Source organism: Colias eurytheme, chromosome 5 (assembly GCF_061535395.1).
Source record: "Colias eurytheme isolate Ceu_HAF_F1 chromosome 5, ilColEury1 Martin Lab GWU primary, whole genome shotgun sequence".
Lineage (NCBI taxonomy): Eukaryota > Metazoa > Arthropoda > Insecta > Lepidoptera > Pieridae > Colias > Colias eurytheme.
Genome location: NC_142984.1, coordinates 2,939,386 through 2,965,111, shown reverse-complemented (window position 1 = coordinate 2,965,111; position 25,726 = coordinate 2,939,386). Strand labels below are relative to the sequence as shown.

Genomic DNA, 25,726 nt, shown 5'->3' with positions numbered 1-25,726 from the left:
CGGCTTCGATCTCGATGGTTGGAGTGGCGGCATTGGTCAGGGGTGAAGGTCCATTCTCCCAGCTGTAGTATTGGTGTGGTGTTGCTGAAGGCCTGTGACTGCTCGCTAACCAGCCAATTGTAATGCCTAAAACAAGAAGAAGTTCTATATATAAATAACCTTTCGCCTGTTCCTAGAACAAGAAGTCGTTATATGAGTTACTTTTTACCTGTAATATCGATAGACGGGTTATAGAAAATAGATGTAGGACAATTTTAGGGTTGAATTATGAAAGATTTGTTAGTAAACACAAAGTTTAGATAGCGAAGTTATTGTAGTTCCTGCTAATCACGTACGGCTTGAGAATAAGGGAACATTCCGTCCTTATTTTTGTTTTTACAGCTATACTGGAATAAATAGTATCTGCCCTCGTTATATTTTTAGCGAAATCTAATTTTATAAGGCTTAAAATATTATCTTTACCAGTTTTTTTTTTAACTCGTTGTTACTTAAGATACAATAGTTTGCATATTATCAAATCGATTTTCGAATAAATTAGCTAGGCTTGCAAATATATGAGAAATTAGTTTTAAATATATTATTCAAGTTTCACATGACATTTTTTAAAATACTTACTGTTTATTAAGTAATGAAACCACAAACCACATAACACTTATTATAGGTACATTCATAAGATATAGTTACGTTAATTTATTTTAACATTAAAAATGATAATTCATAATAAAATTATCATATTATACATTTTTTCGTATCATTTGGAGCAATCTCGAGCCATGTGAGATTTAAATAATGATATGCCTATGATAATTTTTTCTGTTGTTTTTAGAGTTTTTAGTCAGAAATATTAGATTTATTATAGTAAAATGTTTAATTAACAGATTAATTTAATCAAGTCTTAGACTGGTTGGCTTGGTTGGTAGTGGCCCTGCCTTCAAAGCCAGAGGTCGTGGGTTCGATTCCCACCCGGGGCAAATATTTGTGTGATGAACATAGATGTTTGCTCTGTGTCTGGATGTTAATTATCTATATAAGTATTTATTTAAAATTATATATGTATGTTTATCAGCTATCTGGTTTCCATAACACAAGCGAAAGCTTAGTGTGGGATCCGATCGTGTGTGAAAATTGTCCTGAAATATTTATTTATTATTTCCCACTTTATTTTGAGTGACTCTACTCTCTATATTATTAACCTACATTATTAGTACTGAAATACAGTTTATTTTCGGTTCATTATAATACATGCTTTGAGGAATAGTTTTAAAGGGCATCGCCCTAGATACATAGACATGGGGTTATAAGTAAATCCACCGTTTTAAATAAGTATTTAGTTAAGTAAGAATGAACGTAGGTTTCGGAAAATTTGCTGCTTTATGTTTTATAGGTGTCTAATAAAATAAAATAAATATCTAATATATCTAATATATATATTATAAAGGCGAAAGTTTGTAAGGATGTATGGATGTATGGATGTATGGATGTTTGTTACTCTTTCACGTAAAAACTACTGAACCGATTACAATGAAATTTAGCACACATATAGAGGGTAACTTGGATTAACACATAGGATAGTTTTTATCCCGGAAATCCCACGGGAACGGGAACTATGCGGGTTTTCCTTTGCAAACGCGGGCGAAGCCGCGGGCGGAAATCTAGTTTAAAATAAACTCACGTTACATTAAAAAAAACTCGTAAAATTGAAAAAAAAACTTAGTGTCCTTTCTACAATTACTGCTACTTATAATGTAATACTAAAACCTTCTCAGACCTTAAACCCTTTAGAAAAAATCCTAAATTGTTCTGAGTTGTAAGTACACAAATGATAAAATAAAATACAAATGCGGCATTCTTCAATCTATATTATCTTATTGTAGAGTGAAATTTTTCTTAGGATCTGTATCCAACATTATTGTATGAATAATAAATTATAATACAATACAAGATTGTATATTTCCGATGAATATATAGAGAGAATCAATTCCGCTCATTCAAAATGTGTACTTCCTATTTTCTCTTTTGGTCCTAGACAAATAAACGGTCTCGGGATTGTTTGCAAACTAAACTCAATAAATACTCATTTTAATAACAATTTCATTTCTTTCGGCTGTATAAACTTAACAATATGAGACGAGTCGAATATAAATCATACAAATATTTATTTATTTATCATTAGGTACATCAATTACTTTTATAGGCTTAACCTAATGCGGTATTGACTTACACTAAAAATTTACACAAAAACTAAACTAATACCTAATAAAACAACTTAAACTAACAAACTAGATAGTAATCTAAGAAATAAATTAACACGATAATAATATATGTAAAATGGTACATCTATACTAATATTATAAAGCGGGAGAGTTTGTTTGTTTGTTTGAACGCGCCAATCTTAGGAACTACGGGTCCGATTAGAAAATTTTTTTCGGTGTTACATAGTCCATTTATCGTGGAAGCCTATAGCCTATATATCATCACCCTAAGACAAACAGGAGCTGAGCAATGTGGGTGAAACCGCGGGGCACAGCTAGTGTAACATATTACCTTTGTAAGAATATCATGTTTTTTTTTTGAAAATATCAATTAGATATGTTATGTGGTTTGTGGATACAGTTAGAAGAAAAAAATCCTATATTATCTTACTTGGAACTTGTCTTAGGGATGATTTTTCAATCCTTGGTTAATACTTATTCGTCGAATAACGTATTAAACTACCATTTCAAAAATGTATTCTTTGCCCGTCTTTGACAGTTTACGGGTGACATTTTATATATTATCGTGTAATACTTTATTGGGCGGATAAGTTTTAACAATGGATTGAAAAATCGGCCCTTAATTAAGAAGAAATAATTCCTTATTTCGTGTTTTATTTAATGTGAACACAAGAGTTTTGTGTTTTTCAATGTTACATGATCATTAGCTATAAATATAAAAGAGATTAATTTGCTTAAAGCATTTGCCATAATATTATGTTAAAAATATTGTAATAAATTATAATATTATATTTTATATAATTGTCCTATTATATTTTACTGATACTTACAGTTTTAAGCAGTATTATTAAAAAAATAAATGAAAATATCATTTAGCTATGTATGAAAGAAGTTTTATCAATGTGATGTTAAAATACGAGTATATCATTAAATGAATACATATATATTAAAAGTACCTGCATAATAAAATATTTGTTTTTAAGTACTTGTCTTACCTATTTATTTTCTCTACATTTCTATACTATATACAATATTATATCTCTGTTATACAAGTATCTATATGAATTTGAATATTAAATCTATTCCGTTACATATAACTGACTATACTCTCCTACATATTGACTGACGAAGTATTACTTGTAGTTACTTCAGTTATACATAACTAGATCCAATACAATATATCACTAACTTATTTTATAAGGTAGGTACACTGTTTCAACAAACTCCCTTCAAAATGAACTATAACATTCAATTATTTACAAGGTGGTGCTCGCTACCTATACACGCCGCGAGGGGGCAAGCTATTGTTCTACAAAGGTAATACCTACTTCGTTAACTCTAGAAAAAAACAAGAGAAGGCAAGAGTTCTGTGGTACTGCTCGTCGAGGAAATCCCGCAGCTGTCCAGCATCCATATTAACCTTACATGACAGGGTGTTGGGCCAACCACCCATGCACACGCATCCACCGAAGATGTCAAGCATGTATGTAAGCGAAATGAAAGATTGTAATTCATTATCGTAACAAACAAGGAATTAGCTTTTTATAAATGTGATCAATTTGCTAATTGACTAGGCGTGCCGTTAATGTTAGTCTGCTAGAAGTAGGCTATGTTTTGATTTCGGTAATAACGAATGTCATTTTTGAGGTCGTTTAACTTGAGTGTTGTGTCATCTACGGAATTTATTTTATGGAAGAGTAATATTTTAATGTAATTCATTTTTATATGTGCCAAAGTAAATTGTGTTAAATAGCTATGTTTTAATACGGGTAGTTAGTTGGGAAGTGGGTTTATATTAGATAATGTAATTCAATGTTCACACCGGATCTAGTCACATTTTCTTCGAATTTTAACGCCGCCAAATACCTATGTCACAGTATTACAATATTATGGGAAATATGGTAATACTGTGCCTGTGTTATGTAGATACGATGTTGTTGAATTGAGGTTAATTTAAGTAGTATACATTTTAATTCCAAATATTTAAGCTAGTCAAATGTTTTCGTGGTTAACATGTATAATTAGATTTAAGGAAGATGTTGTTTATATTAGATAGTTTAATAAGTAAATAATGTAAGTCAGTATTTTTTCAAATTTTCTGCTTATTGTCACAAGTGGAACCTTTTATCTGAGTTTACTATTATTTTCTGTATAAACGTGCCAAAGTTACCAAAACATTAAACATAAAAGAATCTTCTAATGTATCGTGACGCAAGAAATACTAGTTATTATAAATTGTAATATATTTATTTTGAATACGATGTTAATCGTGAATAAATCATTCTTAATATATACCTACATTATCATTGTTTACCATATTTATATTATTTACCGTTTAGTAAAAAGGGTTTTTGCCCAAACATTATACTTTACTGTATTGCAGATGCATGTGATATATTGTAGTTCAATTTGTTAATAGACCTTATAAATGATTACATATTATGTGCCAAATTGTATGCCAAAAACTTCTTACATTCGATTATAATTAAATGGTTCAATGTATGAACATTTTTATTTCTAACCCTCACCAAATGTCCTATTGAAGAATTTTACCTGCGTATACTGGGTATAAAAAAAGATGTCTAGACATCCTGGCTTTTGATGTGTTTCTATTTGAAGTTTTTTTGATGAATACTGTGATTGCTTCTAGGGTCAGATGCAGGTAGGGAATCCCTTGCATCCCTAAAATAGTACTTTATTCACTGGACCTAAAGACTTTCATTCGTTGGGATCATTCTAAAGGGACTAGTTTTTACCTACGTAGCCTTAGGCGAATTATGCTATTGAAATTTAAATACTGCATCCGAAACATGGTTACAATAATTGGGCTATTCATTATTTTTGTAAGTTAAATTCTAGCTATACGGGGTATTTGATTTTTTGCAGATTTAAAGTTGACGATATTAAGAATTCCTTGGAAGTCATTTTTTTGGAGTTCTTTAGAAAATAATATTTGTCTATGTCTAGCTCGGTTTATGTTGTATGGTTACCTATAGACTCCAATATTTTGTAACTTCTAAATAGTATGTACATTTTAGGTAACTGTGTCTCATTTAGAAATCAGATATCTTATAATATTTTTCATAGCATCACAATATTTCCATGATTATTTTTATATAAATAGACCCTGGAGCTATGTTAAACATCAACAATAACAACTTATCTCATAATCGTAAACAATATAATTGAGTTTATTCGAAAAATGTTGGAAATTATAATGTTTCTTTGTCAAAATACGTGTAGGATGTAGAAAATATTCTATTTCTTGATGTTACAGCTTGGACAATTATATTGACATAATTTGAATTTCATTTAAAACGTAATACTTGTAAAGGTTTTGAAATTAAGCTTTTCTGTAAGGGTTTTGAAAGGTTCATTCATTATGTAACAGAGGTTAAATTATAACTGACGCTTCTGTACAGGTTGATGAATAAGTTACTATGGTTTAAGAGATTTATTTAACCCATTGACCACCGTAAGCCCCGATCGGGCCACGACACAATAGATTATCTATTGTGTCTGTGATTCCGAGGACTGATGGATTAATATGAAATCAATAGCAAGACTCAAGAGTATTAAAGGAACTTAGTAACATAGCTTTCCGGCCGCGGCTTCGCCCGCTTTGTCTAAAACCTAATAATTTATATAGTAGTTTGATTCGTATTTTTTAATATATAGAGTGATTCAAGAGCAAGGTTTCTCTTCTATCTATTAATAAATACGAATCAAAATCCGTTGCGTAGTTCAAAAGATTTAAGCATACAAAGGGATATAGGGACAGAGAAAGCCACTTTATTTCATACTATGTAGTGATGTTCGTTTGACAGAAAGTATTCAAATAAACCGTGTGTATCGTTCCATGAGAATGCCGGCGAGTTATTAGTACCGAGGCATTCACATCAAGAGATCCGTTACTTCTTGTTCCACATACTCACTTGTTTCATTAAGATGACGTGGAAAATCGACCTCAAACACCATGAATAATTAAGTCGATTTACGTTGATATGAGTATCTTTGTACCCCGCAAGGCCGCAAACAATCTACAGATTGTTATAATACATTATGAATTGTTTAAGTTACGTTCTGTATGAAGGAATTGTAACTAAGATAGTATAGAGATTTGAGATGAACTTTTATGGGTTTTGGTGGAAATGGAAAACAGCGCCCTCGAGCGACGGTCGGCGAACCATCGCTGTAAGATGTTGAAACTGTATCGGCGACGAAAAAACGCATCAGAATTTAGATAGATGGCGGCACCTGTATTTTAAGAGCGTGGTTTTGCTTTGATTTCGGTTTCTAGCTCGAAGGACTTGTATGAATTAATGTGTTATGTATAATTTTGTCTTTTAAATTGAAACTTTTATATCTATGTACATCGTGAAATTAATCATTTATTACTATAGGTACAGATATATCAATGAAAAAATAACTGTTTTAAAAGTAATGAATAATTTATTTAAAATACAAAACTTGAAAGGTCCAGGGGGGTAATGTGAAAAAGATTAAAATATTGGAAAATTATTTTCAAATTATTATCATAAGAAACAGAAATACAGGACTAGCTTATAGCGAAACAAAAATTATTACACAAATTGTTTTTCTGTGAATAAGTACTCTAAATGCCAATTAAATAGGGATATAATATAATGTTTAGTCAATAATATCACTTCAAGATCAGTAATAAGCCAAGTACTTTTAGGTTTCCAGATCGTCATATCCCGCCGCGGCAATCCCATGATAATCCACGACGGTTTCAACTTTATCCGCGAGAGGACGTCCGGCGTCCGCGTGAGGTGGGTGTGCGGTAAGAAGCGAAGGCACTCCTGCGTGGCGACCCTCACCACGGTCGATGGGATCATCGTCAGGGCGTATGGGATGCACAACCATAGCTAGCATTGGGCCCTATTCAACACGCATTTATTAGCTGCTATAGGCAAATATCGTGTTTATAGGGAAATATACAATGTTTGAGTGCTTGTAATCAACTCTCTTAATATGGGTTTCTACACAATAGGCAGCATTGGCCCAACAAATCGTCGATGTTTGCCGCCGTTTGACAATTATGAATAAACATCTACAATGACGGCCGATCATAGACATTTAGGCATAGACATTATAGTGTTTGCCTCTACTCGCCCAACGATGCCCATTGTGATTAGGGTTTGACTCGGTTTGACTTTAACGGAGAGTTAATTCAATATTTGTTAAGGAGAGACAATACAGTAGTTTAATCATGTTATTAAAGAGTGTTATTTTAGGAAATATTTACAATATTATTATATTGTTACTCGGAATTGCTTTTAAAAGTTTTATGTAGGGAACGTTTCTGCGTGAAAAGGAACGGAATTGTGGTGTTTTAGAACTTAGATGATAATCATGCAGTGCCTCTGTAGATGATATTTTTGTAACTATAAAAATCACACTAGTATTGTACTGTCATGTTGACGAGTTTCTAATATTAATTAATGTAGATAACTTCATTGGAATCCACAAAATTTCAATTTGCGAAACAGATAAATCCTAATGACTTTTCTGTTTCTTTCTTATGGAAATTTTAAAGGATATTTATACAATTTTTTATCATCATAATGTACATTTGTCGTCTTATTGCGTTTTTTCATGATCATAATAGATGACCATCAAATAATATTCTTGTAAATTGTTTGTAAATATGTAGTTGTTTTCTAGGATGATATTGTCAATTTGCTTAATATCACATATTGGAGACGAAGTTGTGAATATTTTTTTACATTCCATTTCTTAATATGCAGCTGTTTATATTAAATTGTAATAAAAACGAGATAATATGTGAACCTAGAATATAAAGCGGCGTAATATAATGCAGGGTTTATATGATTAAGGGCCGATTTTTCAATGCTTGGATAAAACTTATTCGTCGAATAATGTATAAAACTACCATTTTAAAAACGTATTCTAATTGCCCGTATTTGACAGTTTACGTGACATTTTATAATATTATCGTGTAATACTTTATTGGACGGATAAGTTTTATCCAAGCATTGAAACCATAACTAGAGTAATTTTAAGTAAATTGTTTAGTCATTAGATGTCAGATCAAAATATATTTATGTATGTATCTTTTTATACAAGTTAATAAATATGTATTTTAATTTGATTTCATTTGGTTTGGTTTTAAATTGTAACTAACAGAAAAGTGTATGTAATATTGTTGTATATCTTTCTTCTTATATATAAAATTCTCGTGTCACAATGTTAGTCTGCATACTCCTCCGAAACGGGTGGACCGATTCTCATGAAATTTTCTGTGCATATCGGGTAAGTCTGAGAATCGGCCAACATCTATTTTTCATATGTACCACGGGCGAAGCCGGGGCGGGCCGCTAGTTTCAATATAAAATGAATTAAATGCTTGTTATATTATTATACTAATAAGAGAATTGTACATATGTAATTTATATTTTTAATAAAATAATACTAAAAACACAGAGTTTTATTTCTTTTATCCATTTTAGATACAAATGTAGAGCAAACATTTAAGTTATTAAATCCATACAAAACTGCTGGACCGATTACAAAAATAATTTCTCCATTAGAAAGCTGGATTGTTCTTAGATGACATATAACGGTGCATTTACATCAAATGAACATGGAGCTAGAGCTAGAGCAAGAGTATTCTTTCGTGATATTTTAGTGTAAACGAAAACTCGTATTCAGTGTTATACAGTACTAGCGGACCGCCCCGGCTTCGCCCGTGGTACATATTTACGTTTTCTCTACATAAAAACCATCCTCGTACTTCAAGCAATATAATAAAAAAAGAATTATCGAAATCGGTTCAGCCGTTCTCGAGTTATGCGCTTACCAACACATTTTGCGATTCATTTTTATATATAAGAAGACAAGAAGAAGATTAGAACATTGCATAGAATCTTTTCGAACGCTCTAAAAGAATTTGACATAGTTGGGTTAGAATAAGCATTTGCTCGTTTGATGTAAATGCACTGTTGGCTTAATTTAATTAATTAATTAATTTTTTTATCCTGAAAGAACCGCGGGGGCGGGGGAGTTACAACTCGATTGCCGTTAAAATGAATAATGCTTTTAAGCATTCTAATTTATAGAAAGAAGAGTAGTTATGGCGATCTAGAGATCCTATCCTAGGATCTAGAGATAATTTCTAAATGATGATGATTGAAATATTTTTTTATTTATATTATTTAAGATTTTATATAACCATATGTAATTAAAATAATTAAATTATAATTATCCAGGTAGAGACAAAAACAAATTCAAATCATTAAAATCCGTTCAGCCATTCTGGAGTTATAACTGGTGTAGGTGACTAACAAGATTTATATGTACCTACTTACTACTTACCACTTTAAAATTAAAATGAATCTGCATATAATCTACAACAGATTAAACAGGGGCCTTAGACAAAGTAACAATTAAAAAACGATATCGAAGTTAGAAAAGGCAAAAATGTATGGGATTGACATACGCCGCGTTAGATCACGTGGTCTATCTAATTTCAATCCCATACATTTTTCCTTTTCTAACTTCGTTATCGTTTTTTAATTGTTACTTTGTCTAAGGCCTCAGGTCACCTACGAAGACTACCCTACCCTTATGGGTTTAGTATTGTTACTAGAGCGGTATAGGTATTCCACCGCCCTGGGTAGCGGGTATACCGATCGGTACGCGATTAGAGTCTCTATAATATAGTATGTAAGAGATTTAATCGCGTGCCATCGGGATACCGCTACCCACGCCGGTACGGATACCGCTGTAAAAGCCGCTGTAGTTTGAATTGGCCTTTAAATTTAAATATAGTTATAGTTAGTATTTCTTTAGGGTTAATTGTAGATTTTTTTTTTCAGATTTGAACGATTTCGTTCGAGGAGTGACGCGTAAATTTTGTTTTTATGATTTAGAAATGGCACTTCATCATTGTTCAAATGATTAAAGAACCAATGCATTAATGAAAAATAACGTTAGGTACCTTTTTTGTTGGTACATAGTATATTAAGATATCCTTAAGGACTGATTTTTCTATCCTTGGTTAAGAAATCATATTGGTCGAATATCCTGTTAAACAACCATTGTAAAAATTTGTTCCGATTGCTCATTATTTGTCATTTTTCAGGTGATATTTTATATTGTTCTGAAATATACAGGGTGGAAAGTTTGAATGGAATGAAAGAAAAGTACTTGAAATATTAGAGGTAGTAATTTTTCATCCTGTAGGTATATTTTATCGGTCGGTTAAGTTTTAACCAAGGCATGAAAAATTGACCCTTAATAGTTAGTAATTTAAAGTATTTTTGAATTAAAACTGCTTCTGTGATAATCGTTATAGCTTGACAATAATGCAATTGTGAATTGTGATTTTTGAAGAAATTTTGCTTAGTATATAAGAAATTAATAAATAGATTATTTATGAAATTACGGGATTCATCTGCATGTAAGATATAATTTTTGAAATAAAGCCATCTTGTCTTCTAGTTCATTATACGATTTGATATATTTTTATAGTATACTAATATTATAAAGCTGAAGAGTTTGTTTGTTTGAATGTCTTAATCTCAGGAACTACTGGCCCGATTTGAAAAATTCTTTCGGTAGATAGTACATTAATCGAAGAAGGCTACCTATAGCCTTCTACCTATATACTACCTATAACCTATAGCCTCTACCTATAGCCTACTATATATTATCACGCTAGGACAGGAGCGGAGCAATGCGGGTGAGTCCGCGGAGCACAGCTAGTACAAGATAAAACTTTGTTCTTACATTCAGTATTATGCTTATACCGCTACAGGCTTAGCCTTATATTTATTATATTCCGAACACAGTAGGGTAAAAGTGGGATAGATGCCCTACTTTTTGAAATAGCCTCATAATTTTAAATACATGAATCTTATACGAACACTTTGTATGAATATAGCTAGGTTAATTATCTGTTTTGAATTACTATATATATTTTTTATCCTATCATTTATAGATAATGTGTAATAAATATTTTTGTAGAACACCTTTTTTGAGGATAGATGCCTACCTAGTTGGATAGTTGCCCCACCATGAAAATACTAAGGAGGATAGATGCCTGCAGAGTGGGATAGATGCCTTACATACTCTATAAACGCGAAATCTAATAAAATTAATATGATAAACCAGCAAATGTCATGTTAACATAGTTGTTCTGTTGTCCAAGAATATACTTGCGCTCGCACTCCTTCTTTTCTTTTGTAATTTCGTGGCGTGGTTCTCCTACAATCAGTATAAGGACAGATCATTAATAAGTAAAAATACATAACAAAAAAAGCAAATTAAACGAGTAAAATCGGTTAATATAGAGAAAACCTCTGACGCAATCAGGTAAAAATATAAACAGTACTTGTGATTATCGATAATAACATGTACATATGTATTGAGGGATAGATGCCCTTAGAGGCCCCTAAGGGCATCTATCCCTCGAAAAAAAGGGGCAACTATCCTTTTTGATAAGGATAGCTGCCCCAGTATTTTTTTTATTAAATAAAAACAAATGAGCCACTATTTTCACTTAGATTTGTACTTAATGAACCAGTGTATAGATATAATAAGAAATATAGTGAAATTTATTAATACTTATAAAGTTATGCAAAGGCAAATATCAACCTTTTTAAATTTTAACGTGTTCGTGAAGTTCGCCGCGGATATTATAACACGCACTAGCGAAACACGTCTTCACCAAACAACAGCTCATGCGTACGCGAGGTGCGGGATGATAGGAGCTCCTATTTAAATCATTAATTCGTAGTCACGACTCTGGGAAGTGAGGTTTTTTGAAAATGAGGCATCTATCCCCGTGCGGCATCTATCCCACTTTTACCCTATTGTACTTGCCAGAAATTCGTGTTTTTACTAGAGTTTTTACTACAAATTATATGGTTTTATTGAAGTGAAACTTCTTTATCGGGGTTGGAAAAAAATTAGTGTAACATTTTTTCGTTACGCGTGACATTTTTCCGTTATGCGCCATCTTTTTCTTATCCCTACCACGCGTGATCCGACGTATTTCTGTAAAGTTGCATATAGTAAATTATTTTTTGAAAAATAAGGTCATAAAGAAGTTTCACTTCTTACGTGTGAACACTACTACACGCACACATTGTTTATTTTAGATTTAAGTGTATAAGGGACTTAATACATATTGTAAGTTGTAACTGATAGGTATTTTTAAGTACATTGGATGCAATAAGATTTTTTTATCTATACTAATATTATAAAGAGGAAAGGTTTGTATGTATGTATGTATGTATGTATGGTTTTCACGCATAAAGTACCGGACCGATTTTGATGAAATTTGGCACAGATAATCTTTAGACCCTGAGAAAGAACATAGGCTACCTTTTATTGCGAAATATGTACCACGGGCGAAGCCGGGGCGGACCGCTAGTAATAGATATGTTTGAAATGTAGGATTTGAGAAAAAGGCAAAATAACATTAGAGGCATTTATTTCGTGAAAAAAACTAAATTACTTATTATAGGTAGTATAATATAGATTATACATTATTATCCATAGTTAATCAGTAATATTATAAATTCGTGTTTGTCTGTTCGTGTTTGTCTGTCTGATACGCTTTAATTAATAAACTACAGGACTGATTTGGATGAAATGTTCAATGAAAATAATTAAAGGGTTGTGCGTATTTTTTTAAATAACTTTTGGTTTGGTCCATAGTGCACAACTAATTAATTTAAGATATAGTCATATTTGATTATTACAAATGTAACTGATTTAGTAAAACACCGAAGATATCTAGTCCTCGCAATTTATTATTAGTTCCTAAATTACTTATGTAACGCCATGTAAAATATATTTTTTTTATGAACAAGTGCCAGTTTAGATATATTGAACAATTATTTTAATGTACAAGATATAGCTATTTTTATATTGTTTCATATGTGTTGTTTTTTATTTGTAGAGCTTATAAAAATAAAAATGAAAGAAATATGAATTGTTTCTATTTATCCTATTCCTACCCAAACTAATCAAAATATTAAATATTAAAAGGGAGTTATGACGATTACAACAAAAACTTTATTATATATAATGCATTTTTAAAGTCCACCAATTGTTTAAGTTGCAAAACACATTTTAAATAAAAAATAATAATACCTAGTAGCAGTAGAGGTACATAGTAAAGTTTCTCTTGTCAGAAATAATAATTTTGTATAATAATATTAATTAGTTCAAGGGTATACTTTTGTTGATATCCTACCAAAATTAAAAGGAGACGAAATAAATGTCTACTGAACACTGAATAAGGACTCTCTTGCATTATTGTTTAAGAGAAATCAATCTAAAATTGTAAAAAAATACATGCAATTTCACTATGAGCAATCCATTAATACCCCCATATTTTTCAGAGTACGAAATCTTAACATGTGAGCCTCAACTATCAGCGTACATGGCTCGGCCGAAAGTCGCCTATGTGATGAGCAAACGGGGGGGAAGACAGCTCATCAGAGACGGCTACAGATACCACCTGAAGAGGAGGAACAAGTATGGTTACGTCACCTGGAGATGCATTCATAGAGGAGTGTGCAACGCCTACTGCATAGTCGACAGTGACTCAAGGTTACTCAAGGACGTTTTTATACACACGTGCACGTGATTTTTACTTTTTTATCACCCTGTTTATATATTCTGACTTCACTGCGTCTTTAAGGGCCGATTTTTCAATGCTTGGATAAAACTTAATCGTCGAATAATGTATAAAACTACCATTTTAAAAACGTATTCTAATTGCCCGTATTTGACAGTTTACGTGACATTTTAATATTATCGTGTAATACTTTATTGGATGGATAAGTTTTATCCAAGCATTGAAAAATCGGCCCTAAATATGCAATAGAAGTGCCCCGTATTCAAGATAAACATTTGATGACAGTTGATCGAAAATGTTTCTGGAAGCTTTGTTCAAGATACGTTGTCAACTCAGCTACACAATTTAACAACAAGGTTAACAACATGTTTTTCAACTTTGTTGTTAAACAAATATTTACCGTGAATAAGGGCAATTGGTATGCTTTAAACTTTAAAGTGTTAATTTTGATCGGTATAATATGGTACTAGTTGTTCGTTAGTTTTGAGTCTCGTTGTTTTAATGATTATATTAGGTGGCATGAGGCATAGGCCAATGGAATCCTGCCAATTTTGGGAGTTGTATAACCGGTTTTTTAGATATTGTTTTAGGGTTCTGAAGATGAATCTAACATCAGTTTATACGTATGTTATGTACATGTATTTGTTTTTATTTTTATTGGAGAAAGATTTGCAAAACTGTTCTATAATAAAATGTTCATTTTTTGAATAGGAAAGGCAGGAATTTATTAGACGCGTACTTACTAAGTTTTCACTAGCAATGTTAGAAAGCCCTTAATCGAAATATTATGTCACTCTTTAATAAATACATATTAAAGAGTAAAATAATAATGACAACGTGAAAACATTGTCTGGCAAGAAGTACTTCGTTTCCATAAAGCCGGCGACTCATGTACCTGCCGCAGGGGCAATATTGGAACAATCTCGGTTGGTTGGAGCAATTTCAGTTGTTCTCTACATTACCCCTGCTTGTCTATACACATCACAATTAAGGAGCCAATTAAGGCAATTCCAATATTGCCCCTGCCGCAGGTAGGTGAGTAGCCGGTTTAAGACATATAATATAACTTATAACGAGTTTAATCATTTAAACATATCCTTTATAATTATTGATTTATGAAGTTTAGTATTTTTATACGACATGTAATTTTTTAAGTTATTTGTATCAAGATTTAACTGTATAGTATAGTACTACTAATTATTATAAAAGATTTTTTATTGAATTCGAATGTTAAGGTTTCGAACAAAAGATTAAGTTTTTACATAACTAATGCAAGTTTTTATATAACAATCTAGATTCTCGATTTATAAATACTTTATTTACAATATTATAATGAATAAAATACTATTATAAAAATTGGTGGTACTTCTGAAATAATGACAATTAAAATGGTTGAATCATGAGTTATTAATTAATCCAAATATGTATAAAATATATATTTAATACTTTTTTTTTATATTTGTATGCATAAGTTTATGTTAGGCATAAAATATAACTTCATATAGTTATAATTTCGTTGTGATAAATTGGCCCTTTATGATGAAATCATGAAATGTTAAAAATCTTTTGAATTTTTACGTCACTTTAATGGTTATAATTAATATAGTTTAGAATAATTAATTGAATATTTTAAAACACTCGATTAAAGTTTCTTATTTTATAAATGTGCGTTATTACTGCTAAATCTGCCTTAATATTAAATACGTTTACGTTTTCTCTACATAAGAACCATCCTCGCACTTCAAGGAATACAATAAAAAAAGAATTATCGAAATCGGTCCACCCGTTCACGCGTGATGCCGTGACTATATATACGTATTTAATATTATATTATACAAAATATATTTGACAGAACCAAAGCAAAATTGAAAACCTTTTAAAAACATATCATTCAGAACTACTGTTTCGGATTCGCATACTTACACATAGATTCAAATTATGAATTATTTTTAAGTGATCATTGTGAATCAGATTCATAATATTATGATCATATTCACCGAAAGTGACCATTTTATCCCCGCTATTCATTTTTTCGTCGAGCATATAATATAACAGTACACTTATTACAGAAGACATAGTGATGATACCGACACGTAGAGGTAGAAACATTATAATGTACAAGAAGTATACATTCTCGCAAATTAACGACTCTATGCATTGGTACTGTTCCTCAAAAGTGACGGGCTGTAAGGCGAGAATCCAAGTCGCGCCAGGTGGGGAAATATTACGAAAGCACTTAGAGCATACACATGCACCGCCAAAATATATTATAAGGAACGAGATGTATATTAAGCTATAATTAAAAAAAAATTAGGATATCTTACGTGATTGATGTAGAATCATTTAGCATGAATATTGGTTTCATATGCAATTTAATTACAATCGTAATTAAGTAAAAGTATTTCCTAAATAGTGTAGTTGTACCTAGTGAGTGTATGATTGTGTGAATTTCAAAAAGTTTACTATTTAATTTTAAGATTTTATATTTGCCTCAAATAAATCCTCACATATAAATAAAAAGTCAATACGCATTGAAGTTATTTTATTTTCAATTCATCTATAAATACCTGTGAATATGCGCGGAATGCGTTGCTAAAATTTGTTCACGTTACAGATGTGCAATTCATCCCGACAGAAAAGGGGAAGTATATTCTGGTGCTAAAGGGTTTCACGTACTCGCAAGTCGGCGGGCGGTTCTTCTACTGCTCCTCGAAGCATATGGGCTGCAGAGCTCGGGTGAGGTTAATATCGGGGCGGTTGGTGGCCTCCTCCGACGCGCACAACCACGCGCCGCCGTCACACGCCCGCTGCGGCAATGGAGCCTTCGTCCAGCTTCGACCGCGCTCCCAAGCTCTCACAGTTCCTTCGATAGCAGCAGCCATCCTCCCATCTCCTCTCACCTCCCCGAGGGCCGCCTCCCTGGCGCTCCACGCCCTCAACTTCCCCCGAATCGCCCCTAAAACTGATCTCTGGCATCGGAGCGCCTCCGAAGAGAAGAAAGAGTAACGGTGCTATCACAACTATAGATTAATGTTTTTATAGTTTTATATTAAGTTTTGTAATTCGGTTCACCATGAAATGGTCATCCTCAGAGTATGTTATGATCCGAAGACTTGTGATGTGATGTTAGATTGTTGTTCGTTAGGATGACATCGAGTTGAAGTTAACTTATTTGATGATCTCTAAATTTTATCCTTTAAAAGCTACGCTGTAATAATAATAAGCTTAGCTTTTAGTGATATCTCAACGATACGTAATTTCGTGATATTTTTAAAGAATTATTATATATGAGCCTTATTCCTTCTATAGAATTTTTATAGGTAGACGTGTTATTTTTATTATAGTCTGTATATATTTATTGTATTGTTTTATTATAGACTGCTTCTTATTAAATTTGCTTGAATCAAATTTTGCGTGTTTTTATTTTTCCCGGTATGGGACCTATGATTTTTTTTTATTTAAAACTGTACTATTTTGCAGTATGATTTGAATAATTGATATTTTTTGAGAAAAATAACCGTAGTTTAATGGACTTATAATGTAGAGTAAAAATAATTTTATTTCATAAATATATTTTATTTATTGAATTAACTACCAAAATGTTAAGTACTTATTTGCATTTTTATTGTATTCAGTGTATTCATCTGAACTTCTTCAGATAGGAAAAGATAACTAACATATAAGCGTTGGAAAACTGTCTGTATTTTCATGTTTAATTTTTAATACATGAAATGTTAAAACTGTCGATTGTTTCAAGGACTCGGCTACTTCCAACCGAACGGCAGAAGCGGCAACATCGCCCTCATGTACAACGGTGAAAAGTTCTTCAAGAATTACGAAAACGGCCAGAGAATCTCTTGGAAGTGCGGCAAACCACGGTGCATTGCGCGAATAAAGACCTATGGGAATGAGATTGTATGTGTGAAGAATGAACATTGTCATGTTTAGACCATATGTTTTTCTATTTATAAAGCACTAGTTGTGCTCCGCGATTTAACCCGCGTGTCTCTGCTCCTGTTGGTCTTAGCGTGATGATAATGAGCCTATAGACATCCTCGATAAATGGGCTATCTAACACCGAAAGGATTTTTGAAATCGGACCTGTACTTCCTGGGATTAGCGCGTTTAAACAAACACGCAAACACTTCTGCTTTATAATATTAGTATAGATTTATTTCTCAAGGCAGGCAAACTTAAGGCAGGGTTTAACATTAAGCGCGGGTTCTCTTTAATCTGGTTTTGTTGTATTTCACATAGGCAACTATTAAAGAGGTTAGACTAAGGTTAGACTATGTTTAAATTGTTTTGTGGTGAGACAATAAACATCAAATCCATTTATAAATGTATGTACATGACATGTAAAAGTTTACATCAATAAAAAAGTTTTCGAGATTAAATATGTTGTGAATAATGAATGAATGAATGAATGAGAACTTTATTGTACACACCAAATTACAGACATTACATAAAATAGAATACACATAAATTGCACAATGGGCGACCTTATGGCTACAGAGCCATCTCTTCCAGGTAACCCAACCAAGGAAAGCAATGACAAAAACAACGAATACAGGTAGGTGGTGTATACTGAAGCACTGAAGCAATAAAAAAGATAAAAAATAAATAAATATGTATAATACGTACTAATAGATAAGAGAAAATACATAAATATATAAGGTCATCACTTAATTAAAGATATGTAGTAATTAAAAAGCAAGTTTTTGAAAGCATCGATGGAACTCGCTTTGCGTATAGCTATTGGTAAGTCATTCCATAGTCTAATAGCCTTCACTGTAAATGAGGAATTGAAAAATTTAGTTTTATGTATGGGTACATTAAGGAGATAAGTATCACTGGATCTCAGATTTAGTCCGTGGTTACTTGCGTACTCAAAGTTGTTTTTTAAGTAGGGTGGGGTTCTGGGATCGAATAATATTCCATACAACAGATGCAGCACATGAGCATCCCGGCGATATCTGATAGGCAGCCATTTCAGCCTGCGACGATAAGCAGAGACATGGTCATACTTACGCAACCCGAAGATAAAACGGATGCACAAGTTCTGAAATCGCTCAAGCTTATCGAGCTGTATCTCAGTAAGGTCACAGAAACTGACATCGGCGTAGTCGAGGATAGGGAGAAGGAGTGATTGTGCTAACAAAATTTTGGTCGGAATCGGAAGAAAGTTTCGTAATCGCTTAAGGGAGTGGTATGCCGCAAATAGTTTTTTACTGACATTTTTCATGTGTTCATGCCAGGAAAGTGTAAGGTCTATATGGACACCGAGATTTTTGACAGACGGACTGTAAGGGATCTTAGTGTTGTCAACGTAAATGGAAGGTAAATTATCCCACACGATTTTAGACATGAACTGCGGACTACCGATAATAATGGTTTGCGTTTTGTGGGGATTAATTTTAAGGCCGTACAGCTTGCTCCACCTAACGATAAAATCGAGATCAGTATTAGTTGAGTTTATGGCTGTAGGCAAATCAGACAGAGGAAAATGCGTATAAATCTGAAGATCATCAGCATACATGTGGAACCGGGATGAGATGTTGTTCGTAATGGAGTTAATGAAGAGTGAAAAAAGAAGAGGAGAGAGGACGCCGCCTTGTGGTACACCTGCAGTCAGATAACTCCAGGATGAAATGGATTCGTCTAGCTTTATCCTCTGCCGGCGACCATACAAAAAGCTACGGAACCACTCTAACACCGAAGCAGAAATATTAATAGAACGCAGCACACTCAGAAGTACGTCATAGTCAATACAGTTAAATGCATTACTAAAATCAAGCAAAGTTAGTAACGTGAGCTGTTTATTATCCATACCTAACCGGATGTCATCAGTTATTTTTACTAAAGCAGTAGCCGTACTATGCCCGGGGCGGAAACCGGATTGTAGAGGATTGAGTATGGAATTCGAGTTAAGGAAGATACTTAATTGGTGATGGATAAGTCTTTCAAGAACTTTAGAGAGGAAAGGGAGAATGGAAATAGGACGGTAATCGGACAGTGAGCTAGCATTCAACTTCTTTGGGAGTGGGATAACATTTGCATCTTTCCAAACTTCAGGGAATGTGCTGGAAGAAATAGAGTGGTTAAGGATGTTGGTGATAGTAGGAAGGATGATGTCAAGGATAGGAACGATCATAGCACGGCTAATGTTATCACAACCGACAGCTTTAGAAGATATGGATAATATGTTCTTCTTAACATCGCATTCGGTGAAAGGTGAAATGTTGAAAGGTTGTTTAGAAGAAAGAGGTAAGGAAGAAAGGAAATCAAGGGTAGCCTGTTTATCGACACAATCAAACAGAACGGGAGGAGTGGAAAAATGTGTATTTAACTGGTCGATATTCAGGTTCGTAGACGAGGCTTTAGGTTGTTTGCCTACTCCAATCGTTTTGAGAAATTTCCATACAAAACATGGGTCACCATTTTCAATGGATGTATGAATATGGCGGCGCTGTGCATCCCGGCACACAGTATTGAATAATTGCATTGTATGAACTACTTCAGAGCTATAAATGCCCGAATATAAGTGTATTTTATCACAATGTTTCCCGATATTTCAGTCGCGTCCATATAAATAATCTTCCCTTTTATTATCAAAAATTCTGACCATTTCGTTTTTATTCCATTCACTGTTTTATACGTTGTATGAAATATTTTCATGAAAGTATTTTTTTTTATTTTTACTTTTGAGTGCTATTTTGAATTTAATGTTGCTCTACTCTAACGACTCCATTTCTTAACTATTCACTACTTATGATTTTCTTTTATAAGTTTAACAAGATGCGTTTTATCTACCCTGTGCTTTCAGGAACGGTATGGTTCTCGAGAACCCGCTACGGCAAACCCCTGATGTGCATTGGGTTGTACAGGTTCTGCGTGCACCATCAGCTAGCTGGAAAATGTACGTGGCGATGCAACAAGCAGTCCAAGGGGTGTAAGGCGAAGGCCTTGACTGTGGGCGATCAACTGGTCACCTATGAATTTAATCATAATCACTGACTCTCTTGTGCAATACGACTATGTACTCTATATGAAAAGTGTTAAACGTAATCACTGTCAGCTGTTATGCTGAAGTTAATCATAATTATTGACATTCTTGTATAATGTACTCTATTTGAAAAGTGTTAAACGTAATCACTGTCAGCTGTTATGCTGAAGTTAATCATAATTTTTGACATCCTTGTATAATGTACTCTATTTGAAAAGTGTTAAACGTAATCACTGTCAGCTGTTATGCTGAAGTTAATCATAATTATTGACATTCTTGTATAATGTACTCTATTTGAAAAGTGTTAATCACAGAATTTTTCGGGTATTTTTATATAATGAGACTGGGTAGGTACAATATTTGTTGTGTGTGTGTTTTTGATTGGTTCTTTTGGATTGTCTGAAATACCGTTTTAAAACGGCTACAATTGTAACTTATTCGTAATAGCCGAGTTAAGATCGTTGTGCAATCTACCTTCGTTGAAATTGTTTTTGTATATAGGTAATTATGTTTTAAAACATAATATAATTTATAATAATAACAAAACATAATATATATTTCCTTTTCATTGGCGTATTGTTGAATTATTATGTAATTATTGTAAGAATATATGTAAGGATTCAGAAATAAATATAAGACTTACAGTATTATTTGACTCCCAAGTTGCTTAATAAATAATGATTGTGAATCAATAGACGGTTGAAATAAGTTACTTTTTAATACGCATTCGCAGAGAGTAATCGAAATCTTAAACATATCTTATGTAAGTATTACAAAAATTACATAATACAAAATTTCGAGTTTATTTTTCTTTTATTATGCACTAGTTTTACTATTTTCTAATATTCTCCTCAATCGTATTTCATCTTTCAGATTTAGACTCTGTTGAGTATTTTTACAGTTCAAGCAAGCGGGGCAATCCTGTGCTAGTTATAGGCAAATATAGATACAAGTTGACAAAGAAAGTTGGACTTCGTGACCGCTGGTTGTGTATTAGAACAAATTATAGATGCAATGCATTTGCTATTACTCACGATATGCAGTTAGTGAAGATGGTCAATGCACATACTCATTGATTGTAATTTGGGTTTGATTTTACGCGGGCATTAGTAGGAATAAAAGACTTGACGGATTTTAAACGCGATTTATTCGTTATTTGTTCAGAGGTTTTGAACTCTACATAAGCGTGGTGAGATGTTAGACGTCTTGACGGTAGTAAAATATTGGAACTACCTCCATCTATTTCTTTTGCAGTCAGTAGGTACGTCAAAAGTCTTCATTTCTAAATACTAATTGATGTAATGATAGATAAGCCTTTCGAATTTAGCATTCCATTAAAATATAAAAATTATATTTGTTTTGTTTATTAATTAATATGGGTATTTTAAGGAATAACTTTGTTATATTTGTGGTTTTGTAGACACGTCAGTACTCAAATCTGACTGTCCTAAAATGTATATTATTTGTTGCTGATGAAAAATTTGTTTATAAGATTTATGTTATGATTTTATAAGTGTTAAAGTTTGTAAATATTAAAATAAAACGGTCCAACCGAATCATTCCATCCCTAAATATTTTATTATAATAATCTTTTGAAGGTACCAATTTATTATTGAAATATTGAACTAAAAAGCATACAAAATTGTAAAAATAATTTTTGCATCTAATTACCTACGTATAAGAAATTTCATGGCTATATTGGCTCATAAAGTTTTTATAACGAAATCCAGTAAAGTTTTTCATTAAAAAAAATTGTGTAATTTTCACTATAACTACAAATTACTTTCACTAATGTAACTTTTACCCCATCATTTAACATATTTAATACCATATATAGGTCGGGTCATGTAAAAAGAACGCTGACGGTTAAGCTGCGCATTGGCGATTTATTGGTCTATTTGGTGTTATGAGGTGGTATAAGAATAACAAATATGAAGTTGCGAAGCCACGACTCGAGAGCCTACTTCAACAATAAAATAAGCAGCAAATAACTTTCGTGCTAAACTCAGTACATGCCAAAACACACCCCATCACTTTCATCCAGCGTTCTTTTTACATGATTCGCGTTATAACTTAGGGTACGCGCAGACAGAGAGCGTTCTGCGTTCCGCGTTCTGCGTTCTGCGTTCCGCGTTCTTTGTAATGTGAAGGATCTATAGCGCCGGCGCACACAGAACGCAGTTAGACCGCGGCGGTCATTCGGAACGCTTGCGTTCTCGCGTTCTCTGTACAGAATTACAAAGAACTCGCGTTCTCGCTATGGCTGGTCCGTCTTCTCCAATTGGTATCTTGTTTTTCTATTTCAGATTTTACATAGTCATGTAACTCATTGAAGCTATTTATTGTCATTCGAAAATAAATACAAAATCTCTCTTCGTCTTGAAGCAGCTCAGGGATAAGAATACTAAATTCTCCCATATCATCTCGTTTCGTGTTGATAGGGTGTACCCAACATTTTCTATTTTTTTTGACTCCTCTAGACTCCACAAAAAGCAAGGCTTCATCTTCGGAAGATGAACTTTCGAGAGACATGTTTCACGTGCGGAGAGTCACGAAATAGAACGCAAATGTCTTGAACGGCTCCTGTGTGCGCTAGAACGCAGAACGCAGAACTGACGAACGCAGAACGCAGAACGCGTAACGCAGAACGCTGTATGTCTGCGCGTAGCCTTAGACAGTATGTTTAGACAAGCATTTTACAATACAAATTTATTTCAGCGTTCGAGTCGGCAGACGCGATCAAATTCACAAAAACGAAATACGGTAATCCCACTATAAGTTGGGGCAACTTCAGGTTTATAAAGAAGCTAAGACGTGGCATGAAGACATGGTGGGAGTGTTCTGCTAGGAAGAGCTCTGGATGCAAATGTGTTGCAGTGACTGTTGATAATAGGCTCATGAAATTAAGCGGATGGCATAATCATTAATGTATTGGTAAAAATAGAACGCAGATCATTTAATTTAAAATTTAGATATTAATTAAAGCTGGCTACTCATGTACCTGCTGCAGGGACAGTATTGGAACAATCTCGGTAAGACGGCGGTCAGAGTAATTTTTTTGTTCTCTAAGTTGCCTCTATTTACACATCACAATTATGGTGCCAATTAAGGATACCAATATTGCCCCTGGAGCAGGTAGGTGAGTAGCCGGTTTAACAAGACTTATTTAGAACATTGAGATAATATTACTACGTATGGAGGAGACACCACGAACAAAATCTGTGCGCCATTTTTTTGCTCTAACTAAGTTTTAAAAATTATTATCTAGTTAGGTACTTACCGATGAAAGTTATTCCTTTGCACTTTTCCGTATTATTTGTGCAATATCGTAACACACACGAAGGCATATTTGATGCGTTTCACTTTAAAACCATAAAAAAAAACCGCTCAACATACGCCAAATGGCGTAACATAAGTGATGTAGGCGGTGTCGTCTCCATAATATGTATATCTCAATGATTTAGAAGAGGTTTCGAATCGCCAAATAGGAATAAAAATATTTCGTTTAGAATATCTTTTGAATCTTCGAATACAAAATATGATTTACCACCGGCTCGGAAAGCAGTTTCTGCGGAGAAGGCAAAACTGCGGAAAAGATATTGTAATGAACATACAGGAAGAGATTTTGTTTGTGATTTGGGTGAAATTTTATTCAATACTCATGATTAATGTGCGTTTATATTATGAACAAAGTTAGATATAAGTATTAAGAAGAGATGAAAATAAAAATCATTTATGTTGTACAAAATCAAAATGTTAAGTATATGTGACAGTTTTAGAAAAAATATAGCTCTCTTTAATAAAGTAAGTTAATTTTTAAGATGAAATTAACTTATCTATTAAAAGTTTCATGGTAGAAAGCTGTCTTGACACGACAAAGTTATAAATGCCATATGCATAAATATAAAAAAAAAAAATAGATTTCATGTCATACAGTCATAGTACCCATTATACAACTTTTGAGTTGTTTTATTGAAGTGAAACTTCTTTATCGGGGTTGGAAAAAAATTTAGTGTAACATTTTTTCGTTACGCGTGACATTTTTCCGTTACGCGCCATCTTTTTCTTTTCCCTACCACGCGTGATTTGACGTATTTCTGTAAAGTTGCATATAGTAAGTTATTTTTTGAAAAATAAGGTCATAAAGAAGTTTCACTTCTTACGTGTGTACACTAGAACACGCACCCATTTTTAGATTGAATTAGAATTGATCTTATTGCTATATGACAGTAGTTTTTAGAAAAATATCAAATTATCATGACCCTGTCTTTAGGAAACATGTTTTAAAATATTTAAGATTAAGGATAAGAATCTGTCCTCACGAACTCTGTACCTACTTACTAATTGATTTATATCATGTACAAATTTTAAATATTTATAATAAATAAATAAATTGACATTCCAATTAAATGCAGTGTTATTTTTAGTTCATGTGAGTTTAATAGTGGTAGTTTTATCTAATAAATTTATAGGAGGACCCTTTTTAAAATACCAGGACACTTTTACGTACATATAATATTTTATAAAACAATATTGTTTCATATTTTTCATATAAAAGAGGTAAAAATAAAAAAAAGTTATACCCCTTATTTTAATAATTTAATTCTAAATATTATATAAATAATCTAGAGTAATAAATTATTGTATAACGTGAACAAATATTACAAATTATTATTCGTCGTTTGCAGAACCAATATTCGGGCTATCTCAACGTGGTAATCTCGTAGTACAAATCGGTGAATGGCGCTTCAACAAACACGCCTGCTGGGGGTCCAAAGTCCGTTGGACCTGTATCAAGAAGAAATCCGGTTGCACCGCGGCTCTAACTACAGTGGACAACGTTATTGTGAAGACCCTTGGCGCTCACAA

General features: G+C 32.9%; 1 protein-coding gene across 41 annotated transcripts in view; it reads left to right on the top strand.

The window, feature by feature from the left end:
* Positions 1-25,726, top strand: part of LOC149908338 (uncharacterized) — a 465,602-nt gene that overhangs the window by 45,928 nt on the left and 393,948 nt on the right. Inside the window, exon 5 of one of the 41 annotated variants that reach the window (XM_090101741.1) lies at positions 16,466-16,872. The exons of 38 other annotated variants lie outside the window; for them this stretch is intronic. In XM_090101741.1, the coding sequence (XP_089957867.1) occupies positions 16,466-16,857 (392 nt within the window). In that variant the 3' untranslated portion in view covers positions 16,858-16,872. Of the gene's footprint in view, positions 1-13,612; positions 13,876-15,920; positions 16,383-16,465; positions 16,873-25,726 lie in introns of those variants that run through there. 2 more of the 41 variants (XM_090101790.1, XM_090101769.1) reach the window with 2 other exon arrangements.